Below are 13,527 nucleotides of genomic sequence, written 5' to 3' on the forward strand. Positions count from 1 at the left end.
CATCTAAGTCTCAGGAATAGAGAGGAACAAAATTTCATTACATGTAAATAATTGTCTAAAAATAGAAGCACAGATTGCTTTTCACATTAAGTTCCTTCTTCATACTAAAGCATATACCACATTAAAAAAGAAGTGACTATCAGAAGTCCAAACTGAAAAATCAATGGCCTGTATTAGCTTTGTCTGTAAAAACACTTAACAGTATTTAGGGTGAACCATTCTGAATTGAATATTCTGTATCCTCTCTTCTAGTTTGCTTCCTTATTTTAATGTATCTGAAGACATTCTCAGCCTGTTTTATTTAAAGCAAGTTTTGAAAGAGGACACTGTGGTTTATGGCCATGTGTCAGGTTTGATAGTGTTATGCCATGATTTAGCAAAGCACTTAAGCACATGTCCACATCCCACTGAATTTGGTAGGAAGTGAAGAAGCAGAGGAAAAGCTGTTTGCTGTGCAGCAAACCTCTTTCGGGGGGGGAGGGGAGGAAGCAATTGGAAAAAAAAAAGGATTTCTCTTTATATGATTATAGATCTTTTGCCAAATTCTTTAAACTAGACACAAACTCATAGATCATATTAGATCATGATTATTAAACATATTCCATCATTCAAAATGAAGTATTCTAAACTGGGCTGGTTCAGACCACTGAAATAGATCAGCTAATTATGGTACATGTGGGTGTACTGGGTAGTCATCTGACTTTTATTTTTTTAGATATCTTGCCTAGCACCCTGCCCCCTCCCAAAACCAGCATTTTAGACACTATGATAAGTCTTCATTACATGCAGTATTAAGCCAGAGTATCAGAGTATTATTACTCATCAGCTTTTTCTACTTGCTCCTCATTTTCTGAATGCTTCATTTGATATGCCAGTGCTGAACACCAAGAACTGTAAGAGAAATCAATGAGAACAGTGGATACTTGGCATATTTGCAATAGAAATGGGATGTGCGCATGACCTGGAGAAGACAGACGGGTACCAGCGCGAAGTCAAAAGATGCACCTGGGTTTTCTGTCAATCTGGTCTTGAGACAAAGCTGGGGAATGTTTCTGGTTGAAATGCTTTGAAATGAAATGTTTGGAAAGAGATGTGGGTTGTTTTCCTTTGTTCAGAGAATCAGGACTTTATTCTTACCAATAAACAGCACTTTATTCTTACCAATAAACAGGACAGAATCAGGACTTTATTCTTACCAATAAACAGGACAGAATCAGGACTTTATTCTTACCAATAAACGGGTATCAAAAAGCTACTTAGTAGAAAGATATTTGATTCTACTATCACACTCTTCCCTCAATGGAAACTACCTAATTTTAAATTGTGGCTAACTATTCAGGTCATATGGGAGACATAAATTATAATTCAGTAATAATCATGAGTGGTAATTTCTTTACCACTGATTCCCTGTGTGGCCTCAAGCATGCTTTCTTTAATCTGCAGAGTGGGGACATGAATGCTTGTCTTGCAATGGAAATAATATAAGTAAGTGCTTTCTGAATGTACAATGATGAATTTTGTAGCAGCTATGCAAAAAGAGCAAATTTTGTATCTCTCTCACTTAAAAGGATGTACAATATTGGTGGTGTACAACAAATTTTTTCTGTCCTATGCATGAAGGCAAAGGCCAAGTGGAGAAAGCGTCATGGCAATCTGTAATTATAATAGAGTAACATGTAGGTAAAAGGAAGCTGAATCAAGCTAAGGTGTGTGACTTAAATGCTAGTATTTAAGCCAATCAGCTCCACAACTGATGAAGTAATCTTGCCAGTAGCATTTTTGGTATATATTTTTCTCCTCTGCATTATCTGGTCTGCTGTTGCAAGAACCCACATTTTACTCAAAAATGATACGACACAGGCGCGTTTGGATCTAAAAGCTCTGCTCTGATTCTGTAGGCCCTCCTAAAAACACTTGTATTGCTTTTCCTAAGTATGAGGAAAACCCGGGCAAGCTTACGTTGATCCCCTGAACTTCCTCTGCAGTAGCTCAGGGAAATAAAAACTTAACCTTTACCGCTTCGTGCTGCTGTTCGTACAAATCGGGAGCCGGAGGACGGCTGATGGCAGGACATTCTCCCAGCCGGTCCTGCAGCCGCGGTGCCAGCCGCCGCGGCCCAGCAGAGCGGTTCGGCCGGAGCCGGGCACCCACCCTCGGCGTCGGCGGGGCCTGGCCGGCCCGCGCCGCCTCGTTCCCGTCGGGAGAGCGGGGTACCCAGGCGCCCGCTGAGAGACCCCAGCCTAGTCCCGTGCTGTGCCACTCCTAAGGCACTTAAAGCTGCGGACTAAGTAGGAGGAAGCGGAGTTGCAAATTCCAATTTTAATCAACTTATTACTACAGGAATGCGTATCCACCTCTTCCCTCTGGTGACCCTATTCGAGAGGCCCCCCGGCAGCCGGGGGCTCTACCCGGCGCGGCTAAGGAGACCCGGGGCGCGGGCACCCTCAGCGGCCCGGCCTCGGGAACGCTGCGCGCTCTCCCCTCAGCGCCCCGTTCCCCTCACGGAGTGAGCAGCGCGGAAAGCGGGACAGAGGGGGCCGCGCTACCACGGGGAAACTTGCCAGGCAGGGCGGCAGCGGCGGCGACACGCTGCCCCCAGGGCGGATCGGAGATCCCCCGCCGAAGACCCAGGGCTCCCCGCAGCCCAGGGGAGGAATCCCGCGGGCCGCTCCCCACCAGAGACCCCCCCCCCGCCCGACAGAACGCAGAGAAGGGACAAAATGGCGCCGCGATTCAAACGCTGCGCGCTGCGTGCCGGCGGGGGGGCGGCGGGGGGGGGGCGGTGTCCCGGCGGGGTTCACTGCGCCTGCGCCTGGAGTTGCAAGATGGCGGACAGTGCGGAACTAAAGGTAAAGCGCAGCTTCAATTCCCTTCGCGATGCTCCTCGCTGCCGCGCTCAGGGCCGCCGGGGCTGTGCTCCCCTCCGCTCCGGGGGCGAGCCGAGCCGCTGCCGGCGCCGTGCGGCGCCCCGTGGCGCTGCCTCGCCGGGGTGGCTGCGGCGGCGCCCCGCCGGCAGCGGGGGCTGAGGGACGGAGCGGAGCGGGGCGGGGAGCGGAGCTGTCCTCTTCTCTGCTCTCCTCGCCTCCCGCCCGACCGCTCTCCACCGGGCAGCCCTGCCGGGCGGCAGCGGGGGAGAGCTCCCCTCAGGGCCGGTGGAGGGGGGCGGTTGGGCTCGGGCCGGGCCGTCGTGGGGGTGAGGGCGGTGGCGACGACGACGGCCGGGGGAGCCCCCGGGAGTTGCCAGCGCTGGGCAGCGCGGCTCGGCCGCCCCCGAGGCGGGGGACGGTTCCCTGGGCTCCCCGCAAAGTTTCCAGGGGACTCCGCCAGCGGCGCCGGGCGGGGAGGGAGCCCCGAGGAACGGCTCTGCCCGCCGTTGACAGGCGGCCGGCTCCTAACGAGCGCCCTCGCCGCCCGGTTGGGCGGGGGAGGGGGGGGACCTGCCGGGGGAACCCCGCTTACCTCGCCCCGCTCCCACCCCGGTAAATAAAGGACGTCACAAGTAGATGTTGAGGAGTTACGTGATGTTAAGCTTGCGGCTGTCCCTGTCATCCTGCGAAACGCATCAAAACCTGGTTCTCCGAAGCACCCTCGAGCGAAGTTACAGCTCCCTGAGTGGGAGAAGCTGGGCGGGGAGGGGGGGTTAGAGGGGAGTCTGCCCGGGGTGGAGGAAAGGGAGCAGCTCCGTGTAGCGCATCCCATCAGGTATTTTGAGGAATAGTAGTGGTGGAATAGTGGGTGGCAGGGTATGCATGCTGTGCACAAAAAAAAAAAAAAAAAAAAAATCCAACAAAAAAGACCCCAGAAAACTTTCCAATCACTTTGACATGGTGTGTGGGGGTGCAAAGTCTGCCTTGCACACCTGGCGATGTATTTAAAAGTCTGAGAATTTCATTGTGGTTGTCATAGGGTCATTATTCATCAGGAGGGCTTCTGTCTCATACTTGGAAGTTAATACAGAGAAAGACACAAATCAGAAATGTATTAAATGTGTAACGCAAACTAGAGAATATGTAAAGTATGACTAGGGAAATATTTTGTCTTTCATAGAGTTTCGGTAGGTCTTAGTTTTCTGTGTATCAAAGGTTTCTTGTGCTTTCATTTTTAGATGCTTAAAGAGCTGTCAGGATGGAAAGAAGTATAAAATCTTGTGCGTGTTCTAACTTTTGGGGGTCTGTGTCTGCCAGGTCAGGATAAATAGATTCTCCTTTAAATCCTCTTCCATCCTTTGTTTTTCTGGGAATCTTGCAGAGTCTATTGCTCGAGCTGTGTTGTCCCCAAGCCTTTTTTTTCAGATTGTGCTTCCCACATAATGAGGTAAAGGGTTGAGATGTGATTCCAGTGTTAAACTTTTGTTAATCTTCGTGTGGCAAATGGAATAGTGTGTTTTGGTAACTGACTTTAAGAGTTTTTGGTGCACAGTAGCCAGCTTGGGTTTATGTGATACCTTTACAAGCAAGACTGACTCAAATAGAGTTAAAAGAGACGAGAGCTAGTTTTACTATGGAAATCAACAATTTATTGATCTTAGGAGCTTTGAAACCTGAAGCCTTGCCTCTTGTCCATCGTGGAGCCTCCAGGCTCTGGATGGGTATACTCAGGTTGGAGTGCCATTGGTCTGCACAAGCGCAGCATAGAGGCCTCTCCTTTTCTCCTTCTCTGCAGCTTTACAGGTGGAGCTTTCGGAGAAGTGTATTTGTGTCTGCCTGTCATCCCGGACTTCTTTATTGATCCCTTTCAGAAACCTGCTTCTTGAGAACCGATAGAGAGAAATTATGATTTTTTTTTTTAAGTACTGTTTTTGCCTCAGGGATCTGAAGGGTAAATGCCAAACTGACTCGTTTATTTTCGATTTCACTTTGCTGCTCAGGATATGTTGTGGTGCTTGCAAGCTGGGATTGTAGGATGGTAGCGCTGCATTCTGTGAAAAGTTGTTGTTGGGGTTTTTTTGGTAGCTATGGGGGCTTTGCAGTTTACATAAAAAAATAGTTACTTCATAAATTCATGCTTTGAAGAATTCCAATACATTATTTTCTTTTCTTTAGACTGTACAAAGAGGTGTGTGGGTGTGTCCTTCTCTGTCAGGAAGGAGAGGGAAAGACAAGGGGGCATGAAATTTCTGCTTAGAGTTTGTAGCTGTCACATACCGGTTTTCCAGAAGTAGTGCAGCTCAATTAGGTACTGGATGAGGTGAGTGCTCCTTGGAAAAATGTGGCTAATGGAAAGCTGTTATATCGTAGTTGGGTGCAGTGGGTATTTTTAAGCAGGAATGCATCCCCAGAAAACGTGTCTTTAAATTCTTTCTTTTTTTGAAAGTCGAAAGGTAACTAAGGGAGGGTTTGTGATTAAGACTCTGCTATTTGAAGAATGAACAGTGAATTCCTTTCATTATTTTAATTTTCTTAGGTAAAGTCTTTTCACCTCTCTCATTAATTAGCAAATGGCATTGATTTCAGATTTAGGACCTTTAAAAACTAAAATAAAATGTAATAGTTGCACAGTAACTCACTTGCCTTGCGTATAGTCTGTCAGAAAAACTTAGTCAAGTTTCTAAAACTTTCTTGCCTTCCCGTGTAAAGAACCATGGGGGTACATGTGAGTAATGTACACACATGTAAATTGGGGAGTGTGATATAACAGGTGGTGTTACCAAATGCACAAAGTAAATAAAATAAAAGTTCTTGCTTCCTCCAGAAAAACAGTGATCATTCTTACTTGCCATAATCTTCATAGAGTTCTAAATCATGAAATAGCGTTTCCTGTAATGTATTTTCTTACCATGATCAAGAGTATTTCAGTCTCTTGCCCCATTTGAGAATATTTGTCCTGTTGGGAAAAAAAAAATCAGATAGATCAAACACAGTTTGCAGATCCCAGACTTGTAAGGTTACTGAATTCTTTGGGACTCTCGAAGGTTTGGATAAATTGAACCAGTATGTTTTCATTTCTGCTGATGAAACACGGTAACCGAAAGTCTGTTTTTCTGTGGATCACCTCCCTAACTCTATAGGCTGAGGCATATGTGAATTTTCCTCATCTTAATTACTATTCCTGTATAATTGCATACAGACTCTAATTTATCTCAAGGTAAGCTATTTAAAGCTCTTTCTAATTGGAAGGAGTACACTTGAGTGATTAAATCTTTCCTTCAATATTTCTTACATCTCTTTAAATTGGTTATTAGATTGTTGTGATCTTTGCCTTCTACTCAAGTCTTTTGGAAATCATTACACAGTTTGCAATAATCAATTCAATTATACATGGATCAAAGAATGAAAAAGAAAAGCTTATGTTCTAGTATTGTCATTCTTGATACTGTCCTAAGAAGCTGGTTTGGAAAGCACATGCTGGGAGGTTTTCTCCTTTGTTCTCTCTCCTTTTAAGAAAGTGCCTTTGGGGATTGAAGAGATCCCTGGTGTGTTTCTTGTTAGACACAATTTATACTTAAAAAAAAAAAAGTGAGCCAAGAGTTTGAATGAAAATTCATAATAGCATTTCCACACAATGGTGATGAAAACAAACCATTTAAAAATACTCAGTTGGGAAATACACCCCCCCCCCCCCCCCGTAAATACAGGGAAGCAGTTTTTTGAGGGGGAGAGGCTAGTAGCACAGCTTCCAGGTGGTGGTAATAGTGACAAATGGATCTCTGGTATGGAAATGCAGTTGTGTTAAATTGCATCTCCGGTATGGAAATGCAGTTGTGTTAAATTGCATTGTCAATGCTAATAATCGTAAGCTACCTATTTCAGTGTTCAATTAGAATTTTACTCTTCTGTATTATGAGCTATTTTTGCTTAATCCTTTTTTAAGTTGCTGGGGTTGCGTGTTTCTGTGATTAAAGTCAATATAATCCACTTCTCATTGTTATCTCAGTCCATGGATTACGTTATTTTCATGCCTGTAATTTGTTGTATGTCAGTATAATTATATTTTTAACTGTATTTTGGTGTAGGTATCTTTTTTGAGCTTTTGGTCTTCCACACTGGATTGCAGATATCAGATGAATAGAATTGGCAGCTGTGCGTCACTGCTTAACTGTCAAAGCCCCAATCCATAACACTTCTTTATTGCCAATAAAAAACAGATTGCATGTTGTGTACACGTAAACATACTGTCAGCACACTTCTAGTATAAACCCCCCATGAACATTAGGGGCCATCCTGGAAGTATTTGTAGGCCTGTGCAGGTGAAATTCTTATTCATTGACACTTGTGAGAAGGAAGGAAGGTATAAGAACCAGTAGCTCATAGTAGTTATTTTTAATGGATTTACAGTTAATTTCTCTTTTGGTTATAAAGGTATTTAGAAATTACAGTTAAAAGGCTTAGAAGCTAAGAAGCGGGTAGAAGATGCATCTTATTTAGCTTTATTCCGTGAGAATAAGAGAAAAATGTTACCCTAGGGAGGGGAAGAGCTCAGGACTGCTTGGCCATTGATAAGAATGTTTATGGATCAGACAGACACATAAGACAAATATTTAAAAGCATCCCATGAAGCAGGGTGTAGACGTTTAAGATATCTTCCAGATACTGCAGTTATTTATAGGGATGTAGATGACTGGTATGGTTTATACTCTGACCTGCATTCATATAGAGCACAAAGATAAGTGCAGACTTGTCACTAATGTGTTTGGCATGGTGGATTTTAGTTCCTGTAATCGGTTCTCGTAGAAGTCAACATCTGATCATTTTTCTCTTTAGTGCCATTATAGTGAAAAACAAAACAGAACTTCCAAACACTTGAGACTCAAGTGCTCCCTGTAATTGTGCTGAGATACCCCCAGCTCTCTCCGATCCTCTGAGTGGCTAGCTGCTGCATTTCTCTGAAACGTCTCTTGTAATCCTTGTTGACTGTAGTAATACTCATGAGTGAGTTCGGGGCTGAACACCAGGGTTAGTTGGCTGGTGGACTCCATCAATGTGGGGTTCATTGGTCTCTGCTGAAACTATTGATTTTGAAGTAATAGTACCTTTATTGCTGTGAATCAACGTTTTGAAAGGGTTACTTTGTGGGGCCTTGGGATCACCCAGTGTCCCAGAGGATTTGTGGCTGGAAAATGGATTGGATCTCTTGCAGCTTTTCTCTTACACGGTGATACTGGTGTTTGGCCCTTTGGCTCCACAAGGAAAGAATTCTACCTACAAACCTTAAGTTGTCTCAGAAATGGCTGTTTAATTTTGCTGCTGTGCCTCCACTGTAGAAACTTTTGCTTTGATGGAAGATGTTACAGTTGCCGTTCTAATGGACGAATGCTTTATCGCCCTCCATAAAAAGTAGTAAAAGCCTTCTGAAAGCCACAATTTCAGTGAAGAATGCAAACATGGTTTTTATGTTAAAATGTTGTTGATAAATACCTTGTGTGTCTTTTGCAGTCCAGCTGCCTCAGCTCATGCTGTCCCCTGTAAGTAGGAACTTCACCTCTGGTTAACACACAAATATGCCTGCAAGAATCACAAAGAAGTTTTTGCCCTGTTCTTTAGCGGGGAGAAAAGGGAAAATGTATTGTTTGGGTGACTGCTGTGACACATGCTTGGGCAGCTGAATTTCGGAATCCTCTTGATCAAGCTCAGGTGTTGATTGTCTCATTGCTCTGTCACTATTCCAGCTCTGTGTAGACCAATAAATGCTAGGAGTGTTGGTTTGGGCTTTTAAAAATGAAGATGATTGGATTTTATGATGCAAAAATTGCATGTAGTACCTTCGATGGTGGTCTGTTCACGAAAATAAATGCCTTTCTTAAAAGTAGATTCTTTTGCTAGTTAAAGGGGGGGGGGGATGAGGAGAAGAAAGGAGCTCCAGTAGCTTACAAAAGGGTGCTTATTTCTGTAATTTTACTCAACACTATCAAAGCCATTTTGAGCAACTAGTCGCTGCTGTAAAATTTGGCTGTTTCGAAGTAAATTAGAAGCTTTGGGGCTACAACAAAAAGTAGAAGATGTTAATCCTTTGAAAATGAGAATATATAGAGTTGAGGATGGGGATGGGAGATGTTAGTTTACCTAGCCTTGTTCTGATCTTCCAAATTTTCAATAGCCACCAGAACCAAATTAAACCAGGTAACATTATTTTATTGTTCTCTGTGTGCTGTGTCTCTGTGTCTGTGGTACAGACCTTTCTATTGTCATTTCTTGCTGTTTTGCTGAGACTCCTGTGTCTGTTGCAGCTGTATTGATCCAGGAGTTTGTCAGCAATTTGCTTAATCTTACTTTCCTGTTGGGATTAGGGATGGGTATAGATGTACTGCCATGTCTCCCCTGTTATATTCTGTCCCTTAGCATATACTGGAGGGATACAAGAGTGCTTTGTAAGCAAGCATTGTATTCCAAGACTAGGGGAGAGTAGGAATTAGCAGAAGGTGGGTACTATGGGGCTTGTCTAGAATATGTGAAACAAAGAAATGAAAAGCTAGTATACAATTAGACCAAAGGTCAACCTAAGCTTGACCTTTATGTCTATAGGACATGATATACAAGAGATTTATATAGGAAGTGGCATGATAATTAATGGAGAAGGAAAAGAAGCCTTTTAAAGCCATTGCTTGGTAAGGATAGAGTCCTAGGCTCTACAGCAGAGCAAAGACTCTGTGGGTATGCTAAAGTTTATTTAGCGTGGAAGGCAGGTAAGTGTTACTCGCTTTATGTGCATCAGTGAAGATTGCTCTGTAGTGAACTTCCCTTGTTTTGTTTAGGAAATGGTAATGAGCTTTCTGGATACATGCTAATAAACACGTATGAGTTCTGCCTCCTTTCTGCTTCTGCCAGGACTGCATGGGCTGTAGGTAATGCTTCAGTTGCCATTTTCCATCTTAGAAGTACGTCTAACAGCAGGAGAGAGTAAGAAGGGGCGAGTTTCAATCTCTGCTCTGCTTTGGAGCTGATATGCAGCCAACAACTTTTCCAGAATAGTAAGCTGGGAAGCATCCCTTTATCTCTGTAGATATTTTCTTCCCTATGCCTTGCACGTTTGTAGTGTATACTAAGAGTGCTTTTTCCCCTGTTTCCAGCCCAGGTATGATTTGTGCTGAATTCTTCAAGAGTTCAGTAGGACTCTCCTGTTAGCTTTTCTTGGTGTTATTTTCAGTTTGACATCTAGTTGCTCCCTTGATCCTGACCATAGATTGTTTGGTAATTTTGGTTGGAAGGGACCTTGGGAAATCTCCAGTCCAACCTCCTGCTCAAAGCAGGATCAGCTATGAGGTCAGAACAGGTCACTCAGGACTTTATGCAGTCTGATCTTAAACCTCCAAGGATGGAGACTGCACAACCTCTGTGGGCAACATCTTCCATGGCTTAACTGTTCTCATGGTAAAAACAGTTTTGTTTTGTTTTGATTTTTTTATATCCAGTCTGAACCTCTTATTGCAGCTTGTGCCTGTTGTCTCACATTCTCCTGCTGTGGACCTCTGTGAAGATCATGGCTCTGTTTTCTCAGTGACATGAGAAAATGTTGGACATGTCCGTCACACGTTAGAAGGTTCCCATTAGGTTCCTCCAAAGCCTTCTCTTCGCCAGGCTGAATAAGCCCTGTTCCCCCAGCCTCTTGCTAGATCATCTTGCTGTACCTCACATCTTTGACAATAAGATACCAGCAGCTTGTTTGGGGTTGGGATTTGGGCAGATGATTCCATGCTACAGATGTAGTTCTTGAGGATTTTTTACTCCTGTGGATTTCTGTTGGTGGAGATGTATTACAAAATCCTTAACATCCTCAGAAATGTGCAAAAGTAGTTCCTGAGTCTGTTGACTGGTATCACTGGAAAAGGTGGAGGTTGCTTCAAAAAATTAGCTTTCAAAAGCAGTGAATCTTCTGAGGGCAGATGATGACAGATGACAGACAGTAGGTAGGCATCTCTTCACCAGGAGGCTCCATAGGATTCTTGTCCATTTTGAAAATTGGTATACCAAGCTCTCCCACTCTTTACCTCTCTCCCATTAAATGCATGGTTATTAACCAGATGGAAAACTGAGCTCAGTCTCCTTATTGCTTGGTTGCAGCAGTGCCTTCACTTTCTGAAGATGCATCTTTTGTGGCCACAGCCGTTCGAGTGTGCAAACATATGTGATAAATGTTCTCAGAAATTTGTGTTGGGCAGGAGTTAAGTCATTATCTTTGGGCAGAGCTGAGATTAGAGGCCTGGTTTTCTAAGATGGGTTTATACTAGGAAAAAAACAGTTCTCCTCCAGAGATGACAAAATGTAAAACTACAGAGTGCTTTAGGTACACTAGAATTTTATGTTGAAGCTGTAGGGGTTTGTATTCACAGTGGTTCTTCCACTGGGCACGTACTCAAGCTGCCAGCCACAATTGTGGCTTTACCTTTCCATACTGTACAACTCATTATTGAGCAGCTGTAGGATCCATTGTATGCAGGTGATGTTGTTTGCAATAGGGTGCCTTAGATCCATCAGATTTCAGCCTTGGCCCTCTTCGCTGTGTATTTGCTTGATGCTGCTGTTCTTGAGGCTCCCAAAGGGGGGCAGATCAGCAGCTGAGCCAAAAGGCAGAGTTTAGGAAAATAATTTATCCCTAGTTGCTTCTGGGATTAAAATTGACTCTGTGTATCTCTGCAGAACAACTGGTAGTCCTGGGAGTCATTTCACTGGTCTAGTCTAATCTTGGTCCTTCTGCATATTCGTTTGATCAGTGTAGCCATCTATGCAAGGTTCCTCCAGCTTTGTTTTGCATGCGACAGTCCCAGAGCTTCCTCCTGAGAAAGTGCATCTTTTTTCTTAAGAAGAGCATCTCAGCTTTTTTTTTCTGTGTAAGCAGATAGCTTACTTTCACTGTCCAGCCACGTGAAATTTACTGTCCCTTAAAGTGGGACAGTCATTTGAGAATCAGGGCTGAAACTTCCTGCTTACCTTCATGTACAGCCTTCTGCAAGATGTTCCTCCCGCCCTCTGTGTAGAGCAGGGTCTGAACTTAGCAAGGCTGCTCTGTTCAGCTTTTCAGATGAAACCATTATTAGTTCACATGCAAAATAGAGTACAGAATGGAAATAGCAGTGAACATAGTTTTGCTTGGCAATTTAGCATAGGTGCAGCTCACTAGTATTTATTTTTTTAAAAAGCAGATACAAGCAGGGGCCAAATATAATAGGGATAACGTGTTTGGTTCAGGTGAAACCTCTAATCTGAGCCACAGGAGTGTGTTGTAAAAAGTTGTGTGGATGAGAATGTTTTCTGATACGTTAATTTCTCATATTGTTTCTTGAGACTCCCTTGACAAAATGATCTCACTTCTGTGCAGATGTTGTATCTTGTTTCCCTTGTGCAAAATAAGAGTCTTTGAAGCTGTCCAAGTATTTGTGTAGATTTTCATCTTATTGAAAAATCTGTTAGAGACAGCTCTGCTCAGGCTATCTATGGAGTTGTTAGTGCACCTATAAATATATTGCACCAAAATGAGAAATGTAGAAACTTCAGCAGCGGTACAGAAACAAAGCTGTTCTTTTCTGTAGGTTCCGTGTCGATTTAGCAGTATCTCGTCAGTGAATCTGCTGAGGCCACTTGGTGGCAGGGCTTCAAATTTTTTTAATCAAGTATCAGAACTGTTGTCGGTTTGAATTAAAAGTATTTTAGATAATGTTTTTCTAAAGGGTGTACACACAGGTTTTCATTCAGTTAATTTCCACTTTTGCCTCTTTGGTGTTAAAATTCGACTCTCTCAGTTGAGAAGTAACATTTTTTAGAGGCTCTTGACAATGTCACTTGGGTTGCTGAGGAAATGGCTAAAAATAAATATGCATAATAAACTGAATCTTAAGAATGTAAAAGTAGCTGTACTGGTTCAGACCAAGGGTCCATCTGGCTCAGTATTTTCTCCTATAGCTTCCAGAAGTGAGTGCGTAGGGAAAAATGAAAACAGGACAAAGTATGAGAGATAACTGTCACCTCCCTGCAATATTCTCCTGGTCTCCAGCTATTTTCAGCTCAGTCCTCTGAATGCAATGGGGGCTCCTAGCTGGACAAGCCATAATAAATCTATTTGCCAAGTGCCTGTCCACGTTCCTCTTGAACCTATATAAACTTATTTTGTTCACAGTGTTTTGGTAGGGATTTCTGTTGTTCTGCTGCTTGCTGTGTGAGGAGCCTTCTCATTCTGTTTTGAGCCTGATTCCAGCCAGCTTCATCCACTGGTCACTATATTGTGTAATGAAAGAACCTGAACAGCTGATCCCTGTCCATTCTCCTTGTGCTGTTCATGGTTTTCTAGATTGCTGTCATATATCTGTGCCCATGTTCTCTATTTTTTTGTGTTGAAAAGTCTTAGCTTTTGTTATTTCTTAATTAAGGAAGTCATGCTGGACTTCTGTTATCCTTCTGTGAACATTTCCACTTCTAGTGTGTGTGTGTATATATATATATATTTTTTTTTTAAGATCAGACCATCAAAACCTTGAGACACTTTGAGATCTGGGTGAACCAGGGATTTATATAGTGTATAATGATTTCTCATTTGCTCTCTGTTCCCTTTCTAATGATTTCTAACAATGATTTGCGTGTTTGACTGCTACTGAGCTGATGT

General features: G+C 43.4%; 1 protein-coding gene across 6 annotated transcripts in view; it reads left to right on the forward strand.

Annotated features, from left to right (window-relative positions):
• The first annotated feature begins 2,705 nt into the window (after nt 1-2,705).
• PIAS1 (protein inhibitor of activated STAT 1) overlaps nt 2,706-13,527 on the forward strand; it is a 60,941-nt gene continuing 50,119 nt past the window's right edge. For all 6 annotated transcript variants that reach the window (XR_005932457.1, XR_005932458.1, XR_005932459.1 and 3 more), the window contains exon 1: nt 2,706-2,849. Coding sequence is in view for 3 of the 6 variants with exons in the window: in XM_030014807.2 (XP_029870667.2) it covers nt 2,721-2,849 (129 nt within the window). In the remaining 3 variants the exon portion in view is untranslated. The remainder of the gene's footprint in view (nt 2,850-13,527) is intronic.

Source organism: Aquila chrysaetos, chromosome 5, assembly GCF_900496995.4.
Source record: "Aquila chrysaetos chrysaetos chromosome 5, bAquChr1.4, whole genome shotgun sequence".
NCBI classification, from domain to species: domain Eukaryota; kingdom Metazoa; phylum Chordata; class Aves; order Accipitriformes; family Accipitridae; genus Aquila; species Aquila chrysaetos.